A 21,762-nucleotide genomic window follows, 5' to 3' on the forward strand; every position below is an offset into this window, starting at 1 on the left:
TAAATCTTAGAAGCAGGCTATATGATCTTCAACAGACAAATGGATAAAATAATGTATTTATGCACAGTGGCGTACTATGCTGCTTAAAGAAGGGTAGAGTTCAGCCATGTATGTACATTCTGAAACCATAATATCAAGTGAGATAAATCAGATACACAAGCTGAAATATTGCATCATTGTCCTCTTGTGAAAAAACTACATCATAAATGAAGAGCAAAAAATACATAGATATAAGGAAAAAAGATAAGATATCTCTTGCAAATGAGAAGGGGACCAAGAGATAAAAGGAAAAAGTGAAGATAAAGAAGGAATTGAAATATTATGTGCATGTACCCACTCTCCCTGAGAAATGTACTGAAAATGCATACTAATGAAAAGTAAAATCTAAATAAATTTTTCTTTGTCTTAGCCTATTAGAATTTTGCTTTGTCTTAGCCTATTAGTTACTTGAAAATAATATACCTCAGTGTTTATCCATGGTTAATTATGACTCTTACATCATCCTCTTTATGCCTGCTCAGTGTTCTCAAAGATTTATAGGTCTATGATGGTTTTAGTGTCCATTACTATTTTTTAAACATATTTGGCCTTCATCTTTTTTCAGATTATTTCTTAAGCTTCATTTATTTGTTCTGTGATTCCAAATACAGATATTTAAACCTTTACTATAATATTATCCCAAGTCTCTTGAATGTTGCAATATGCTTTTTTTCTTGTTGCCCTGGTACTCTCATTTGAGTGACTTTTATCAATATTTGTTTGATCAACTGATTTTTCTCTGCTGCTTCAAATCTACTGATGATCTGTGGAAGGAATTCTCTCTCTCTGTGTGTGTGTGTGTGTGTGTGTGTGTGTGTGTGTGTGTGTGTAGCTTGTGTTTTTATTTCTAGCATGTCCATTTCATTTGTCCTCACAGTTTCCATTTGGCTATTGAAATTGGCCATCCAGTGCCTCCTGCTGTCCATCTATTTTGAATACTCTTATGGTTCTGACTTTTATATGTCTGACTTTGTCATTTGTGCAAAATAAGATTTCTCTTGATATATATTTAATATCTATGTACCCCACAAATTTGTTGAAAACCAGAAACTTACCTGGAAAACAGCACGGATGGTCCTCTGCTGTGAATTTAGTGGGAATGCTGAGTCAGCTGGGCCATTAGCAACTAGCTGTTTGTTATGTGATGTTTGTTCAGCCTAGTGGTAAGCCTCAGGTAATGAGAAGAGGGACACAGGAAGTATCCTACTGTCCTGGCCATCCTATCCCTTTGGCAGGACTTGTCTCTCAAAAGTCTCCAAGGGAAGATTTTCACCTCTTCTAGTTTTGAATCACCTTACTAGAGGTAGATGTAGACCCTAAATTCCGTACCTACAACTTGTTTATTACTCTTTTGTAAAAGAAAACCAACTTCTGCTTTCCTCTGATTCAAAGAGTCTTCACCTGTGTCCTAAAGATAGGTTTTACTTTACTACTTTTTTCCTAGAGAAGGATCCAAAATGGATCTTTCAATTTTTGTTTTATACAGAAGAATCCTGTCTTTTGCACAGTGATTGATGGTTCCCTCCTCCAGAACCTCCTTGATCTCTATCATGAGCATCCAGTGACATCCAGGAAGTGCCTGCAAGTGATTGTGGGCAAGTTCTCCATGTCCTTGATGTTCCTAGTAATTCTGTATTTTCATGTTATTCGCACCTCAACCTCTGGCATGTATCAAAATTACTAGCTGAATTCTTCTATTTTGTGGGAAAAAAATGTCTCAGTGTCATGTTAGAAAATGCTCTCATCTGCTCTTTTCTTGGGTATGTTTTCCTCTAAACTTTGGTTGGATGCTTGTTCAAAACTTCAGCTGCCTAATGGGTCCACAATTGCTGCAAGTTTTGAAATAATCTACATCCTGAGAAAAGATAATTTGTGAATCACTTGATTGTACTTCTCAAGTTATTAGTGAAATTAAAAATCTTTTCATGTTTATCAGCTTTTCATACTTGTTATCCACTAATTTTGGTTATTTCTATTCTGAGGTCATATTGATTGATACAACCACATGCAGTGAAATTTCTGATTAGTAGTTTTATTCATTCAACAGATATTTCCCAAACAACTGCAACATCCCTTGATACCATTGCAGAAAAGAATTCCACCCTTATCCAAAACCATTAATAAATGAGAAATTTAATTTATTGTACAGCCTGGTTGATATGCTGCAGCTATTTAACAAGCAGTTATCTGTTCCTGACTGACTTCATGGAGACAAGGAACTCCATTAACTGTTACTGTCAAATAATAAATGACCTCACTGAAGAGGCTATACCAGAGATTCCTTAACTGAGAGGTGCTGAAATGAGTTAACTTCATTTGTTTGTTTCCACTTCACATTTTTTTCTTAGTAATCTTGATTTGGGAGGGATATATATATATATATATAGAGAGAGAGAGAGAGAGAATGCAATTGATCAGTTACCCCTCCTCTTCTTACAAAGACCATGCTTTGTGAAGTGTGTTTTTCTTCTCATATTATCTTCTTCCTTTGCCCTAAGTACATTAGGGGTGATTGTCCTGCAGCATATGTGCTCTAAAATATCCCCTCATACTTAAAGAGAGAACACATGCAGAATTCATATTTCACAACCAGTTCTCTTAACCAAGAGAAACAGCAGGAGGCTTCTAGGGTTTTTGTAAAATAACTTTCTCTAGGAGTCTCTGAGAACCAGTATGTCATGTCTCTTCCACATGAAACCCTTGAATACTAGTGATTCTCTCTCTCTCTCTCTCTCTCTCTCTCTCTCTCTCTCTCTCTCTCTGTGTGTGTGTGTGTGTGTGTGTGTGTGTGTGAGTTTTATGTGTGGTTCTAAGAATTAAACCCAGGACATTCACAAGTTAAATTGTGAAATGTTTTGTTGAGTCTGGTTCTCACCAAGACATCGAGTTGCCCATTCTGGGCTCCAACTTGAAAACCTTTTGTCTCAGCTTGACAATGACTTCCTAATTGTGTATCTAAGAAGTGTATTTTTTTTCTTTTGGTATCAGGAATTGAACTCATAATGTCACACTTGCCAGGCAGGTGCATAGGCCACTGAGCTAAATCTCTGGCCAAGATGTGTATTTCCTGAAATGCAAGTTCTTCAGTTTTGTGAGAGTAAAATGTACTAAATATCAAGGTCTTCTGCAGAAGAACCTAATCTAGAGACCTGGGTCAGTTGGATGACAAAAAGACAGAAAGAGAAAAAGAAAGGAAGAAAGAAAGAAAGAAAGAAAGAAAGAAAGAAAGAAAGAAAGAAAGAAAGAAAGAAAGAAAGAAAGAAAGAAAGAAAGAAAGAAAGAAAGAAAGAAAGAAAGAAAGAAAGAAAGAAAGGAAGGAAGGAAGGAAGGAAGGAAGAGAGAGAGAGAGAGAGAGGCATCATCCCCTTGGAGATTTGACTTTTCTTCCATTCAGATCCTACCTTAGTGCCACTAAGATTTCCAGATTTCAGCTATAGATTTGCTCATTTTTTTGTCACCATGGAGGATTTCTGCTCACACTTACTCCTTTCATCAGTTTTTGTCTTCTGTTTTCCAGGCACCAATTCATCATCCCTGTGCTGCTATTTGAATCAAGTAATATGGGATCCTCCTTTTTCATTTTCTGTAAAACAAACAGGGCCCAGTCTCTGCCAAGCTGATTAAGCAATGGCTTATCAATTGGGTATCAAATGTACAGGAAACTGCCACCATAAAGAAATAAAAGGAAAACTTCCTGCTTCAAAACTAACAAGTTTGGGGCTGGGGATTTAGCTCAGCGGCATAAGCGCCTGCCTTTCAAGCAGGCAGTCATGAGTTCGATCCCCGGTACCGATAAAAAGGAAAAAGACAAAAAAACAAAAAACAAAACAAAAAAAAAAAAAAACTAACAAGTTTATAATTAAGAACTGTTACCACATCTAGTTGAAGGTACCAGGAATGTTTAACTACAGATCCAATTGCCTCCTTTGCCCTTCATTGCATTTGCAAGCCCCTTCCTTAGAGAGACCAGGACGCTGCACAGAGAAAAAAAAACTAGTGGAAGAGGAAGAGGGAGCTTCTCCAGTATGCATAAGCATAGAATCTGGGGCAAAGGAAGACTCTGGGGTTCTTCCTTTGTAACAATCTCTGTCCTTCTGTAACTTACAATCTTCTTTTCTGTATCACACTGCATTAATGTGGGGAAAGCAGTGTTATAATATGAAAAGCATGTCTGAGTTACCAAAAGACAAGTTGGCTCAAAATTGGCAAGGTTTAAATACTCAATGAGTAGACTCACTTATAGAACATAATAGAAGCTATGGTGGGACCCTCAGACATTGCCAGCTGTTCTCTTGAGACTATGGTGACCATTCTAGAGACTGAGATGCTCTCTAAGCTTTCCTCTCTGAGTTGCAGTCCTATTTTTTTCGGTGTTATGGTTTAGGTCTAAAATGCCCCACAAAGTACTCATGTGTGTGGAAGGTGACAGATCTTCAGTGCATTTCTCTACTGCTGATTTCATAGCTAAATGTCCTGTTAGGAGTTACCTGTGCCAGGGACTTCTCCTGAAAGGATCTGTTTGCTCCAGAATCCCCTCTTTCTCACCATCCTGCTGCCATGGGGAGTACCTTTTCTTCCAAACTTCTCTGCCATCTGGGTTCTGTCTTAGAACCAGTCATCCATGGAATGAACTGAAGACACAAAATAACCTTCAGTTGTGGGTGTCACCTTCAGTTGTGGGTGTCAGTACTTTGTCCCAGTGACAGGAAAGCAATTAAAAGGCTTGGTCCATGCCGGCATATGCAGAGGTTCCTACCCCCACCCAAGTCATCACAACCCTCAAGGGCACTCTCAGTGCCTGGGTTTCCTGTGGGATGAGCTGCGGTCATTTTTGCAACTGCATGAAATTGAAATTCTACTTTTTCCTTTACTTCTTCACAACTCTTCATCCTGAAAGCATTTAGGATTTACTTCCTGAAAACTATTGCCTTGGAGTATTTTTCTCATAGAATCTAGCTTCCATGGGCTAGAATGTTCAGACCATATGGAGATTATAATCTCAGTGATTTTTTAAACGTAGCCAATTTTGAGCTGACTATTCTTTTTTATACTCAGACATGCTTTTCACATTATAACCTTGCGTTTCCTACATAATTGCAGTGTGATACAGAACAGAAGATTATGAAGTATAGAAGAACATAGATTGTTACCAGAGGGTTCTGTGATAAGGACAGAGGCCACTTCAGTGGCTCCATCCTAACTTGCTGGGAGGAAAGGCATTGGATGTATTTAGTTGCTTGATGGCATCGTATCTGTTGGTTGCAGAAACACAAGGGATCTGTGTATTTTGACTTTTCTTTTTAATTTACTTTGTTTTATTTTTCACTTTCTTGTTCATAGTACCAACAGAATGGGCAAAAAAGAAACACATTAAACTATAGGAAATAAACAAAGGTGGCTAAGCAATTTATACTCCTGTCTATATCCCAGAGCAGAGACAAGTCACCTGCCAGGCCCATCGAACTAAAAACAGCTCCACTAATGTAAGAGAAATGGTTTTACCTTTATAGCAACAGCCCTCATCAGAGTTAGCACAGTACCATACAGAGCTACCTGGGGCTCCGATATCTACAGTGAATAAAAAGAGAGCTGAAGATGAGTTTTCCTACACTCTGGAATAATTTGCAAGGGGCTTCATGATGTGTTAACCTTGAGAAACACTGAAGCCACTTGCCAGTCTACACCAATTGGAATTAGCTAGAAACAAACAAAAGTGTGGATCCTGATGATTTTATCTACTGACCAATGGACACTTCCAACCTGAATGACCTTTCAACTATTGTTTTACATTAAGCACGATCAACAGGTCACCTGGCTTTAAATCCCTAGCTGGCTCCACACCCAGCCTTGTACTCTGCCAAAGGCTTTCCCCAGACCAGATAAACATACATCATGCACATCTGTGGAGGGGACCATCTGGACCTACCTAATACCACCCAAGTTCAGAAATTTTAATAAGGCTTTTTGAAGCTACAAAACAATCCCACTTCCATGAATACCTCTGTAAGGGTACATCTAGCCTTGCTAAATGTGGATAATTGAGCAGCTGACCTCAACCATCCCTGGGGCTATACACAAACTTTTTCCAGATTGAAAGTATGAGACTATGGTGACTATGATGACTATGGTGTATATGGATGTCTTCCGTGGAGGTGTCTGGCCCTCCTGACCATAGTGACTGAGAAGTGATGTCACCTTACTTTGGACTCAAAAATGCAATCTTAGACTGTACATCTCTGTGTAGTATACTTTTGCCCCTAGTTCTTCTGATTGCCCACAGGCAACCCAACAAACTTTTCCAAACTCAGAATTCAGATTCTGATTCTTCCCAAATTGATTTCAAGCAGAAGTACCATCCATCTGCCACATTCATCAACATCTGAGGCAGGAGTCTCAAACTTCATCAACAATTCTTATTAACAAATGACATCTGACGGGCTTGATAAATGAATTATGCAAGAGCTAAAAACCATAGAATTGACATCTAAGTTATACTTTTCAAAATGGACTCTATTATTTAATCATAGATAGTTAACAGTCAGTATAAAGGTATTTAAAGATGTTTCCTGCCGTTTCTTACACAGGGAAAAAATATACTTTCAATGACCTAATGCTATCTGAATGAGCACTATTATTGTAGAAAATCTTGAAGAATCCATGGTCTGACACTTGCTTCAAGAAGAACACAATTCTGCCTTTGGAACAGTGAATTTCAGAAACTGCAGCACTCAATGGATGGAGCACTGGGCTCACTAGGCCTAAAGAATATATGGTAGGAATTGATGGGATTAGACATATACTTGATATAGTAAAACTATAGTAAGTTTTTTTTCCAATGTTTCTATCTCAACATATTCAGGGCAATAAAATTTAAGCGGAGTTTTTCAACTTTGAAAGGTTTTACCTCATTTTTTATTTAAAAAAACTTGTGGTTTATAGTTTATCTTTATGTTTATGTGCTATTTTGAGTTATCATTTTATTAGAATCAAAAAGTGTTATGAAAGTTTTCAAGTGGATGTAAATTTTCTCAGCAAAATGTTTGCGTTTTTTCTCCCACATCTTGTGGTTGAACTTGTTGAAAATGAAAGTTGTTTCATAAGGTCAGTGTTGTAGTTAGGGGTTGAGCACAGAGAACAATTAGAATCAGGACATGGAATTATAATATTGTTTTATGATGGTCACTGGGAGTTAACAAGAAAATGCAGGAAATCTATTTGCAACACCAAAGATATAGAACATTTAGTCTAGGGCCTAAGTCCCACAGCAATGTCCCATATGAGTCCACATGAAAACCCAGAACTCATGACAATGCCTCCCACAAGTCCAACAGGAGGTCCAGAGTCCACAAGAAGGACTCACACCTGTCTCTTTTACATATCCATACTGGGAAGGTCCAAAGGTCAGCGGCGGAAGCCAGAAAGTCCATGCCTGTGGGATGAAGGAGCTGTGCTGGTGAGATGAGGGTTCTACATTGGGGTTGAGAAGTCACACTCACAACAAAGACCATGGTTTTCCTGAAAGGCACCACAGCCATCCTCAGCAACATAAAGGCCCCAAGATCCTCCTGTGACAAGCACAGTTGGGTACATGCCAGGAAGCCAGCATGAAGAGTTCATCCTGGAGACCAAGCAGAGCCAGGAAGCAATGTTCGATGTGAGGACAAGAGCTTCTCCAAGAGAACCTAATGGCTCAAACAGCAACTCATAGGAGAACCCACAATGCCTCAATGCCTCAACACAATGCATTAACATCTTAACACCGTCTTCCTTCTCCACCTCTCTATTTATGCTGGCAACTTTCCTCAGGTGGAGGATCTGTGCTCAGTGCCATGTTGATGAATGCCAGTTGGCATTAAGTTGACCACCAGTTCTTAATCCATAATAGTCAGTTTCTAGATTCTCTGCTCTGTAGCAATATGGTGATTGTCTATTTTTGTCTCTATATGCATTCAATTCTAAATACAATGAACAGAATCATAATATCATAAAATGTATTCATATTTCTAGGTATGTCAGTATATGAAAAATGCACTTCTTAATGTCATAAGCACACAAATAGGAAAGTCAAAGGGCCAAATATAGCACAATATGTTTATGAGTCACTAGAAAAATTTATATATGAAGAACATTATAAAACTTTGGGGATTTGGATTTTTTATTATAGAAAGTAAGTAAAGCAGAAAAAAGGATGAAAATAATACAAAATTTCAAAATAATAACACTAAGTCACTAGTTGATAAGTTACATATTGTTATCTTAGAAGTAGTTGTTCAAGTTACAAAATTAAAGCATAAAAAGTGGACAATCAATGACAGTACAAAAAGAGTAGGTATGATTATATGTAATGTTTGTGTTGAAGACTTAATGACATAAATAGACAAACGCTTTTGAAGTAATCTGTAAACTGTGCAAAAGTCTTTAAGAATAGGCTTAGAGAAGCCCAGCCATCCAGAGACTCATTGATTCTTGCCAGAACTAGGAAGCAAGACCTAGAGAGCCAAACACATAGGGGAACCTGCAGTGAGGACCACAGGGATGAGTAGGCAGCAACAAGAGAACTTCAGCCATCCAGGGAAACTTGGTGAGGCCTACAGGGACCAGGAAGTAATGTCTAGAGGCCCAACCACTCCAGGAAACACTATTTCATGGCTATGGGGAGTAGGAAGCCATGCACAAAGACTTAATGCCATAGGAAATCCTCAGTGAGGCCCACTGTGTGACAGGCCAACAAACCAGGAAGCAACTAGCACTTGGCATCTAACTGATCTGGAGGTATAGTGGAAAATGCTAAAATAAATGAACAAAATACAGTCTCAAACTCCATCCTACCTAGAACAAATCCAGGAGATGTAGACAAGGAAAAAAAATTGGAAATAACACAAATAAAATTTCTCAAATGAGAACAGCAGAAATAAGTAAACAACTCTCATGAGGTTGTAAGGAAATCAGATCACAAATAATCTCTCAAGTAAAAAAAGAAATGATAAATGAGATGAAAGTATTAGTGAACATATCCAAAGAAGAAGACATAGACTTAAAAAACATACAAGAGAATAGCAAAATGATGATGGAAACCTTGAATGAACAATATGGGAAAGAATTAGGATACATGAAACAGATTCAAAGACACATAGAGGAAATCAAAAAAACCAACAAAAGTTGTCAATACTGTCCAAATGAAACTAAAGATAGACTCTCAGACATTGAAGACCGGATTGCAGCAATAATCACAAAGGAAAGATATTTTGCAAATAAAAAATAATCAGGAAATAATAATTTAACAGCTTCATGAGGATGGAAAGAAGAATAATATATGTTTGATAAGTATCAATGAAAAAATAGTCATTATTTATGATATAAAAAGACTATTCACAGAAATAACATAAAGCATCCCAAGCCATGAAAAAGAACCTAATATGCAAATCAATGAGGCATGTAACACTCCAGTAATCCATTAGCAAAGTAAACCTACAAATGGATATATCATTATCAAAACCCAGATATTCAGCATAATAACACAATATTAAAAGCCATTTTGGAATATAAACAATGCTTTGAAAGAAATTCTATCAGAATCACAACAGACTTTCAACAGAAACCATAGTGTCAAGGAGTCATGGAGTGAAGTATTTCAAGTACTGAAAGAAAACAACTTCAAACCCGGATTGATGCACCCTGTAAAACTATCTTTCAAAATCAATGCAGAAATAAGATACTCCCATTACAAAGAACATCTTAAGAACTTCATGACCACCCAACCATCCCTATAAACAGTACTGAAAGATATTCCAGAAAGAGAAAAAGAATGACCACAATGACAAAAAAAACAACAGAGTGAAACCACCAAGCAAGGCAAGGAATTAAACATAGAGAGTAAAAGGGAACTAAGAGCAGAGAGATAACATAACAAAGACAGACCAATATATATCAGCTGTAACCTCTAATGAAAATGGGCTCAATTTACCAACCAAAAGAAAAAAAAATTGGCAAAGTAGATTAAAAAACAAAATCCAACAGTATGGTGAATACACGAAACACGTCTAACTAAAAAGAAATTCAGACACTGAAAGTCACAGGATTTAAAACAATAGTCCATGCAATAGGTAGCCAGAAAAAAGCAGGGATATCTGTCCTTGTTGCAGACACTGTGATCATATGAGATTAAAAAATGTCATTATTTGTTTGTTGAAAAAACTTTAAAAGAAAAATTAAAACCATGAATACATACACACTAAATATGGGAGCACCCTACTATATATGACAAATATTAATAGACATGAAAAATAAAATAAGCAATAACACTATTATAACAGGGTATCTTAATACACCATCATCACAAAGAGACAGGTCAACTAGACAAAAAAATCAGTAAAGAAATCACAGAATTCAATCTAACTCATAAAGAAATGAGCACAGTAGACATGTGCACAGTCTTCCACCCAGCTACACTAGAATATACATCCTTCTCAAAAGTACATGGTTTGTTCTCTAAAATAGACCATATAAAAGCCCACAGGACATGCTGCAGCAAATGCAAAGGAATTTAAATTATCCTTTGCATCATATATACCCATGGTGCAATGAAATTAGAAACTAATCAGAAAAAAAACTGAAAAAGTTTTATAAACATCTGGAAATTAAATAGCACCCTACTAAACAACCAATGGTCACAGGAAAAATTAAAGAAGAAAATAAACAATATATACAATCAAACAAAAATGCAAATACAACTTACCAGAATTTGTGGAAAAGTATGAAAGAAGTCCTCAGAAGAAATTTTATAGTGGTGAAATCTCACATCAGGAAACCACAATGACTATAAATAAACAGCCTAATGCTATATCTAAATGAAAAAGAATTAAAAAAAAACAAGGACAAAGAAAAGATGAAATTATAAAGAGCAGAGAATAAACTAATGCAATTGAGACTAAGCAAGCAATACAAAAATTAACAAATGAAAGAGCTGAATCTTTGAAAGAATAAAAAAAATTGATAAACCCCTAGGCAACCTTATGAAAAAGGAAACAGAAATCACAAATTCATGCAATAAGAAGTGAAACATGTAAAACCACTGCAGATCCTGTGGAAATATTAAAAGTCATCAATACCTATTTCCAAAACATTTACTCTCATAGGATCAAAAACAAAGAAGTGGACAGATGCCAAGAAACATATGAACTACTAAAGCACAATCAAAAAGATGTAAAACTTCTGAATAACCCAATAATATTTAATGGAACTGAAAGCATAATTAAAAACTTATCATCAAAGAAAAGACAAAGTCCTGATGGACTGACAACTGAATTGTACAACAGATGTAGAGAAGTTTCACCATCAGTACACCATGGGCTTCTGGTAAAGATGGTGGATAGATAAGAGCAGAATACAGAGGCCCCCTGAAACAAGACAACTCAGATAGTGAAATAACACAGCATGGGGAGTCCTGGACAGAGGGAGATAGATCCTCTCGACCCAGGAAGAAACTGAAGTGAAAAGGACCAGTGAAATATGCAGTCCCGTGGCTACTAATGAGGCAGCAAATATTCTGAGCTCTTGGCTGCAGTACCTGAACTTGCACAGCTGCAACACATGGAGTTATCTGAATTCTCCCTGCTTCAACTCACTGAAACCACAGTCGCACTGAAGTGCAGTTGCACTTAGGTCAGAGGTCGGTGAGCCCAATGGAGAAGGGAGTCAGCAAGGGATCTGCATCGACCTGCAGTGAGTGTCAGGAATAAAACCCTTCCACAAGCAAGGGGCAGCAACGGGATGACATTTTGGAATCGGGCAGGACTGGCAAGAACAAGGAACAGCAGTGACTTCCACCAGTTGTTCCCTTCCCAGATGAGATTGGTGGGGTATGCTTGGCCTGGGTCATGCTCCTGGCTGAAACCAAATATGTTGTCTCAAACCAATTCCCTATACACAGCACACACTAATGCAGTGAAGGCCTCAGCAGGTTGACTGACTCAGGGGAGAGGCCAACAAATGCTGCCCTTGTTTGCACCTCAATAGCACAGTGGAGTGGGCAGGATTGCCTAGCCAGTGCACTTAAGCAGAACCATAAACAACAAGAAAAGGGACTGGGACCTCCTCTATACACCTGTATGGGAGAAACAAAAATATGAGAAGAGGAAGCAACAAGAAAAAGTCCCCAGCCCCAAACCCTGAAAATATTGATCCAGGAGAGGAAAGTACAAAAGAGACTGAGGGCAGCAAATATGCAATATCAGACACAGCATCAGTGGGCATAAAGAGATATCTTCGTGACCTCATAGACAAGTTCAAAAGTGAAATATTTAACCAAGTAAAGCAAGATCTAACTAGATTCATAAAAGAAATGCTAAGCACCTCTCAAGAAGACACAGACAGAAGAATGGAGAAACACAAAAAAGGAGAGAAATGTTTGATGAAGAACATAGGGAAAACATAGACATGAAGCAGGTTGAAAGACATTACCAGGAAATAAAAAAACTCAATTGAAAACTGGCAACACTGCTTGAAAGAATATAAGGACAGATTATACAAACTGAAAGACAGGTTTGCAATGTAGGACCATGAAAGGAAAAATTTCTTAAAAATAACAAGGAAAGAGGCTAGAGGACAACAAGAGGATACATAACTTAAGAATAAAGAATGTGATGAATGAAGAAGCAGGGGTACAAACAAAGGAACTACAAAGGCTATTCACAGAAATAATTAAGGAAAACTTACCAAGCGTAGGAAAAGGAAATGATATTCAGATGTATGAGGCATACAGAACTCCAGCCACCTACAACCAAAACAGAGCTACACTCAGGCATATAATAATCAAGCTTCCAGAAATTCAACATAAGAACAGAACTCACTATATTTCACAGTCACATTATGTTGTCACAGACACCAATCATATCTTTTTTAAAAAAACATACTTGTTTTCGGCACACAGCAGCTGCCCTGCCTGAAGGAGGGAACTGGGCCAAGCTGTGGGACCCTGCTCCAGACTTGCATGTGACCTTCTTTCCACCTGGAAAGCAACAGCACTACTGCCACCACCTGGTGGAGGTAGGAGCCCTGAAGGGGGGTTTGAGGCCTACCTAGGACATCAGGGGAGCTTCTATCAGCCTGGGGAGCTTTGCCATCCAAGGAGCTGGATTGTTACACAACATCCAATTCCCAGGAGAGTATGAGACCCTTGCTTTAGGGGGTTGGGGGCCCGCTGGGTTTGCAGCCACACTAGATTGGGCTTAGAGGGATTTGAGATTGCCTGGACCACACCAGGTGGCCTTCTTATACTCAGGGGAGCTTTGCTACCAGAGGGGGGAGCTGTGTAGCTTGAAGAGGCTTTAGGTCTACATGATAGGAGCTTAGCAACCTTCTTTTACTCCAGGGGCCTCATTGCCCAAGGAGGGAGCTACGCTACCAGTGGAGTCCCAGGAGCCCAGGATATAGGAGACAATTTCCAACACCCCCAGGGGAAGCAGTGGAACAACACTAGAAACACGGAAATATAGGAAAATGACAAAATAAAAGACCAAAATGCAATCTCAAATATCCAGCCCATCCCAAAAAAGACTAGGAGCCATGTACATAGAAGAAAATACATGGCATAAGCCTGAACTACCTGAAATAATAGTAACCAAAATAAAGAAGCAAATCCGGGAAGCTTTAAAGGAATTCAAACTAGAAATAATCTCTCAGGTAAAAGAAGAAATGATAAAAGAAATGAAGGAGAAACTGAACAAATCTTAAAGAAGACAGTATTAACAAATTGGAGGAACTAAACAAAAAGATAGAATCCCTGAATGAACAACATAAGAAAGAAACAGAATATATAAGGCAGAAGCAAAGGGATATACAGGAAATCAAAAATTCCATTGAAAGTTGTAAAAACCGCCTCCATGAATGTGAAGATAGAATTTCAGACCTTGAAGACAAGATTGCAGATATGGAACAGGAAAGGAAATATCTTTTAAAAATAACAACAAATAAGGAAATAACAATTGAACACCTAAAAGATGATGCAAAGATAAACAACATAAGGTTCATAGGGATAAATGAAAAAGAAGGGGACAACATAAAGAATGGCAAGAGGATATTTAGAGAAGTAATAGCTGAAAATTTCCCAAACATGAGATTGGAAACTGATATCAGGATCAATGAAGTATATACAACTTCAAATACCCATAACCAAAATAAAACTACACTCAGACATATAATAATCACCAACCAATAAATTGAACAAAAGAATAGGATATTAAAAGCTGTCAGAGAGAAAAGACAGATCAGCTCTAAAGGAAAACCTATCAGAATCACAGTGGCCTTCTCAGCACAAACAATAAAGGCAAGAAGAGCATGCAGTGAAGTATTTCAGATCCTAAAGGAAAATGATCTCCGACCTAGACTGATGCACCCTGCAAAACTGTCCTTCAAAATACATGGAGAAATAAGATACTTCCATGACAAGTAACAGCTGAAGAACTTCATGATCACCAAGCCAACCCTGCAAAGAAATATGAAAGACAGTTTACATACATTTAGGAAAAAAAATCACTAAACAAAGCAGACAATTAAACAGAACAGAAAGATAAAAATGCAACAGCAGAGAGATAACATGTCAACAATAAACCAACATATAACAGTTATAACCATTAATGTAAATGGTCTTAATGCACAAATTAAAGAAACAGATGGGCAGAATGAATCAACAAACAAAATCGAACTATATGCTATTTACAAGAAACTTATCTAACCCGAAGGATACTCAAAGGATGGAAAACAATACTTCATGAAACCGAAACCCCAAGGGTGGGGGGAGGTAGCTATTCTATTTGCAGACAATATGAACTTCAAAACAATAACGATCAGAAGAGATAAAAAAGGTCACTACATACTGGTTAAGGGAAAACTTCAACAAGAAGAGCTAACTATCCTAAATATACATGCACCAAATTCCAGAGCACCCAGTAAGCAGTAATACAATTATAACGGGAGATCTTAACACACCATTGATACAATGGACAGATCAACCAGAAAGAAAATCAGCAAAGAAATAACAGAACTGAATCATACCTGTGAACAAGTGGACTTGATAGACATATACAGAGTACTTCACCCAACGACAACAGAATACACATTCTTCTCAGCAGTACATGGGTCATTCTCTAAAACAGACCATATATTAACTCACAGAACATATTTAAATAAACGCAAGATTTGAGATTATCCCAACATACATAAATCAGTAAGTGTAATCCACGATATCAACAAAGATAAAAGTAAAAATCATATGATCATTTCTATAAATGTAGAAAAAGCTTTTGATAAAGTCCAACAATCATATATGATAAGAATCTTGCAGAAAATTGGAATAGATGGTCTTTACCTCAATATAATAAAGGCCATCTATGACAAAACAACACCCAGTATTATACTAAATGGCCAAACATTGAAGGCCTTTACTTTAAAATCAGGCACAAGACAAGGATGGCCCTTATCATCACTCCTATTTAATATGATTCTGGAAATACTAGCCAGAGCAATTAGACAAGAGAGAGAAATAAAAGGGGTAAAGATAGGAAAAGAAGTTAAATTATCATTGTTTGCAGATGACATGATACTCTACATAGAAGACCCCCAAAACTCCATTGAAATACTCCTAGATATAATAAATAAATTCAGTAATGTAGCTGGATACAAAATCAATACTCAAAAATCAATAGCATTCTTACACACTAACAACAAAATCACTGACAGAGAAATAACAGAAGCCACACCCTTCACACTAGCAACCAAAAAAATGAAATATTTAGGAATTACTCTCATGAAAGAAGTGAAAGACCTATACAGGGAAAATTACAATCCTCTGAAAAAAGAAATTGAACATGATCTCAGAAAATGGAAAGACATCCCTTGCTCATGAATAGGAAGTATGAATAATGTGAAAATGTAAATTCTCCCAAAACTCTTATACAGATTCAATGCAATCCTGATAAAAAAATATCATCTACATACCTCATAGATCTCGAGAAATCACTCCTAAAATTCATCTGGAGTGAGAAGACTTAGAATATCAAAGACAGTTCTAAGCAGCAAAAGCAAGGCAGGAGGCATCGCAATCCCTGACTTGATGTTATACTACAAGGCAACTGTAGTAAAATCAACATGGTACTGAAACCAAAACAGAGCCAAAGATCAATGGAATAGATTAGAAGATACAACCACAACTACAAACACACTCAACCACCTAATCTTTGATAAAGGGGCCAAACAGGTTCACTGGAAGAACAACAGTCTCTTTAATAAATGGTGCTGGAAAAACTGGCTTTCCATATGCTGAAAACTAAAACTAGACCCATGCCTATCACCATGTACTAAATTAAAATCTAAATGGATCAAAGATCCGAATATTAAAACAGAAACACTAAATCTATTGGAAGACAAGCTGGGTAAAAACCTTGAAGACATTAGAGTAGTTAGAGAATTCATGAACAGGACTCAACCCACATGGGAAATACTTCCCAGAATCAATAACTGGGATCACCTCTTATTAAAAAGTTTCTGCACATCAAAACAAATCTCCAGCATAGTGAAAAGAAAACCCACAAACTGGGAAAAAATCTTAGTGAATTGCCCCTGAGACAAAGGACTTCTGTCTAAAATATATAAAGAATTTTAAAAACTCAGACCCCCAAAATTCAAAGACCCAATCCAAAAATGGGCATTCTCAGATGAAGAAATACAAATGGCAAATAAATACATGAAAAAAATGTTCATCATCATTACTCATTAGAGAAATGCAAATTAAAACCACACTGAGATTTCATCTCACTCCTGGACGAATGGCCAAGATCAAGAAAACCACCAACAACAAATGCTGGAGAGGCTGTGGGGGAAAAGGAACACTTCTGCACTGTTGGTGGGAGTGTAGACTGGTGCAACTATTGTGGAAGTCAGTCTGAAGATTGCTCAGGAAACTGGGATTGGAAGTCCCATTTGACCCAGCTATTCCACGTCTAAGCGTATTCCCAGAAGAACTGAAAACATCATACCACAGTGATATAAGTGCACCCATGTTTATATCAGCACAATTTGTGATAGCCAGATCTTGGAAATAACATAAGTGTCCATCAACTGAGGACTGGATAAAAAAGTTGTGGTATTTTTATACAATGGAGCACTTCTCAGACATAAAGAAGGATGACATTTAGATATTTATAAATAAATGGGCATAGTTTGAGACCATACTCATAAGTGAAATAAATCATACTCACAAGTATGAATACTGAATAGTTTCCCTAGTATAAGTATGTGTTATACAAGTATGTGTTATACAAGTATGTGTTAATCATGATTCCCCATTATATGGCTTTTAAACCTTATAAAGTTTTCACTCATTAATTGGAATGGTTTTATTCTGGGCTGTTTGATTTTTATTTTGAAGAAAACAAGACATCATACTAGCTAGTGCTGATTTAATATCATCTTGTTTTGAAGTCCCATCAAACTGTTGTTCTTCTGTTGATTTTATCATGTTATATCTTATTGGATTTTATTATATGTGATTGTAAATACAAAATTTTTATAGGCAAAGAGATAAAATAGAAACCATTGTTCTTTTTCTGTTAGCTGGTTCTAAATACCCTGTAATACTTTCATCCTCTTAAATGGTTTCACACTTTCTTGCTATGTTTGATGCTATAGTATATGAAGTTATATTCAAATATTTCAAGGAAAAAGACACTATGGTAACTACTATTAAGTCGAGTTATCTTGTGGTGAAACATTATGTTGCTTAAATTGTTCTATTCTGACATGTATTGTTATATCCTCTTTTATCTCAATCTTCCCCTTTTTAAACAATTTATTTATTTTTTAATTAAGGGAAAAAAATAAAAAATAGCAGGATGTATTATAGAACCATTTTGATTTCCTATAAACTTGATTTGAATCCCTGTATTGCGCTCACCATCTTGTTTTGACTGACTTTAATCTATTCTGTTTTGCTTGATATTATCAAGTTTGAGGATACTGGCAGCTACTTTGAAGGCAATAAGATTCACTATGATGACCATTCTGGTTTGATTATTATCTTCTTTTGAAGTCCTGTAATGTCTCCAGTGTTTAGATTTTATTGGTTTTGTTCTGTTGTACTGTTTTATTCAATTTTATTATACCTGATGATATAGACAATTATTTTTAAGGTAGCAAGAGACATTATGGTAACCATTGTTGATTACCTTCTAAAAGATCCAATAACCTAGAATTCCTTGTAAAATCTTTATGGAGTAGAGCTAGGAATCTATTTCTGTTCATTTTTGATCCAGGTGGCCATCGAGTCATTAAATAGTCACTGAAAACTCAGATCCACTAACTTTCTGTATCTTTCTTACCTTAAAAACCACTTTATTACCCTAGAAAAGGTACTCTGTTTCAGGGCAGGACAATATAATGGTGGAGAGTGAACTCACACTCATGTGTGTCAACTCTTATTCCAGCTTGCTTTCAGTCCTAATATGATATTTTCCCACAAAAGGAAGCTATGAAGACTGTATCTGAATAGACAGGAAAGATTTCTCCAAAGTTATTCAAAAATAGGAGAGGATAACATTTCAATCACTTTTCCCCAATGTGGTTTCCCCTACCCCAGGAGCTAAGGTGACCACGCCCAACACTACTTCACAGAAAGGAATTAAAGTCAGGCTTCCTGAATTCAAGTTTTGTCAATCTTAAAAATTTTGAAAAATATTTCTGTTATTAGCTCCAATAATTCATCTCCTTCATATTTTCTCCTGCTTATCTGGAAGCAGAACTACTTGTCTATGTCTGGTGGCTTTTTGTGATTAATAACTTTGGAAAAAACTCCTGTCTTGTCAGTGTAATCTCATGATGCTGTCTCTATGCCATGAGAGTGATGTACTGTACATGTACATCTCAAGGTAGCCCAACTTTTCCATGCAAACTTAGGAGTACTACTTATATTCCATACTTATGAGGAACACTTCCTAAGACTTTTCTTCCTTAAAGCAACATGATCATTTCTACTCCTAGGGAAGTGATTGTGCTGCTCTAAAATTTCCTTGGTTCACATTACCCTAGGGTAGGAATTACCTGCCTTCTCAACCTTATACACCTAAGTGCACCACACAGTCACATCTTCTTTGGAGGTCAGCCATCTTAATGTGAGCCTGGAAAGAATATGTCTGACAATACTGCCTATGGCTCACTGTGTATTAAGGACTTTCTTGATTTAATTTAAAACACTTACTCTCAAACATTTTCTTTGTGACATAGGTCATTTTTGGTTTTCAGATTCAAAGTCAGGAATAGACTGATACCTTTGACTTCTTCATGTATGTGTCCTTGAAGCAAGCATCATAGGAGAAAGCATGAATCCTCAATATGATGGGATGGTAGAGAGTTTACTCAGGGAAAATAACTCTAACATTTTATAAATATCCAATCAAAGCTTATAATATCAACATCTGAGCTGTGTTAATGTGACGACACTTTAAAATTTAACTTGCTTCTACAAATACAGTTCAAAACCACTCTGAGAGTGACATTGCATTATTACACATGGCAGAATTCCAAACCTTCTTTTATGTGTTTCCCTTATCAGCTGAGTTTGAAATTTCTATAAAGGAAATCATGGAAATATAATACCTTTTCATCAGAATACATATACAAATCAGGAACAAATCTTCGAGAAACAATAAGTATAAAAATGTTTCTGTTCAATGGGCATTTATTTAGTCCTAAACTCTGAAAACTTATGTTCTCTCTTTATGTGTGGCTTTCTGTCTATCAGTAAACAGAACCTCATTTATTCTTTATAAAATCACATGGAAATGCTAATGCTTGTATATTCCACATGTGAGAAAACAAAGGTACATACCAGTTAAAATGGACAAGTACAAGTACATACAAGAACTGCACACTAATATCCACTAATATATTTCAGGATTTCAGTCTAGCTATAGTGAAATTCTTATTTAACGCAATAGATTAAATCTAAAGTAAGGGCTCAAATGCTAAAATCCATGCAATTCACTTTTAAATGATTTTGAATAGATAAGAGTTATGCTTTGGTAGCTTAGAGTGGTTGGAGACCTGTGAATGAGGCATTTCAATAGTTGGCACACTAAAAAACTAGAATATTGAATACCAGAACTGGGAAAAACTGAGGCAAGAGGGTTAAATGTCATGAGTATTTAGTAGGCTTTCACCAGTGTGATTGAAGACAGTTGAGGTATATGATTTCATAGATACTCTCCAGTATTTCTTGAAAAATTTTTCTAAAAGTGATGCTTTAATTAAAAATTTAAATTCCTGTGAGGCATCAAAACCACTGAAAGATTCTTGTTGCTTAAGTCACACCATAGAAAGAGGTAAAGAATAGTGTATTTGAGGGATTTTTCTGTTATGTTTATGATCAGAGGATCGGAAAGGATGTGGGACTAGGCTTCCTCTTCATTTAAGAGCACAGAGTACGGACAGCTTTGTGTATTTGCGTAGTTGGAAACACTGAAGCAAGTCATGCTTCCTCCAAAATAACCCCAAGAATTGTGCCTGATCAAATGAGCTTGGCCAAATGATGGAAAGTGACGACCTGTATTCCACTGCAGGCCAATGAAATTTCGATCATTTAAGGTTTGTTGTTTAGAAAGAAGAATACAAATTCTGACTGAGACTGGAAAAGACATCCCAATATACACTAACCCTTCTGTCATTCAGGAAGAAATTGACTGACTGAAGTTCTTAACTAAAAAAAGAAAGATGTATTGTGATTATCTAACACAACAAAAAAGAACATAGTCATTTTTTCCTTGGGAAAAAAAATACAACCATTAAAACAGATGACTCCATTAAGGTATTAGAGATTGAAGGGTCACTGACCAGCACATCTCCCACTGAAAGCTGTCCCCAGACCCTTCCAAAGCCTCAGTCACACCACTCTCCAGTCAGTACAAGCCTCAGACATTCACATAACCACCCAACAGTCAACAGTCTCCTCAGATGCATCCAACCACACCATCCACCACTGGACAGCCTCCACAGCTGCCTCCAGAATCATCACCTGGAGGTCTCCAGACTCCTCCAATTCCTCCAGCACCTCCAGCATCCTCTACTTGTAGCACATCCCTCTAGCACCATTCAGCGATCTCCACACTCCTCCGATGTTTCCGGGAACATCATTCAGCAGTCCATTACTCATGGTAAATTTTCTGTTGCCACAAAATATTCTCAAGGGTTTATATAACTTTAGGAGATTTTCTGATTAATCCCTTATGATATCTGATGCTTTACTTCATCAAAACATTTTAAGGTACTATCGTAAGTTTGAATTTTAACTCCATTGTGGCTTACTGTGTTAGAGTTGACCTAGGATTCTAAGTACCTAATGATTCATAATGTGTATTATTTGCCATTCATTTGTTTAATTTTATTTTTAAGTGTTACTTTGCATTTTTATACCAAATCACCACAAAAATGATATCATAAGGTAAAAGAGTGTATAAAATTAGAGGGCAAAGTAGAATTTATCAATAATGAATTCCATTTCATTTCTGTTACATAAATAAGTCTTTAAAAATTTAACATAATTAGATACATATAAAAAATATTAATTCAACTATCTGAAACTCTTACCTCAGCATTCAGCCTTTTTTATTTTCTCTTTACTATATGTAACCAAAGGGTATCATTTTCTTTCATACTGGATAACATTGCTTATTTTTTTTA

At 36.7% G+C, this 21,762-nt stretch overlaps 1 protein-coding gene across 1 annotated transcript in view; it reads right to left on the bottom strand.

The window, feature by feature from the left end:
* Positions 1-3,478: 3,478 nt before the first annotated feature.
* Positions 3,479-21,762, bottom strand: part of LOC101788815 (interferon-inducible protein AIM2) — a 137,526-nt gene continuing 119,242 nt past the window's right edge. The window contains exon 5 of the mRNA XM_063253485.1: positions 3,479-3,622. Coding sequence (XP_063109555.1) covers positions 3,494-3,622 — 129 coding nt within the window. The 3' untranslated portion in view covers positions 3,479-3,493. The remainder of the gene's footprint in view (positions 3,623-21,762) is intronic.

Source organism: Cavia porcellus, unplaced genomic scaffold (genome assembly GCF_034190915.1).
Source record: "Cavia porcellus strain 051 isolate PalLab524CR breed Dunkin Hartley unplaced genomic scaffold, mCavPor4.1 scaffold_7, whole genome shotgun sequence".
In the NCBI taxonomy this organism is placed as follows: Eukaryota; Metazoa; Chordata; class Mammalia; order Rodentia; family Caviidae; genus Cavia; species Cavia porcellus.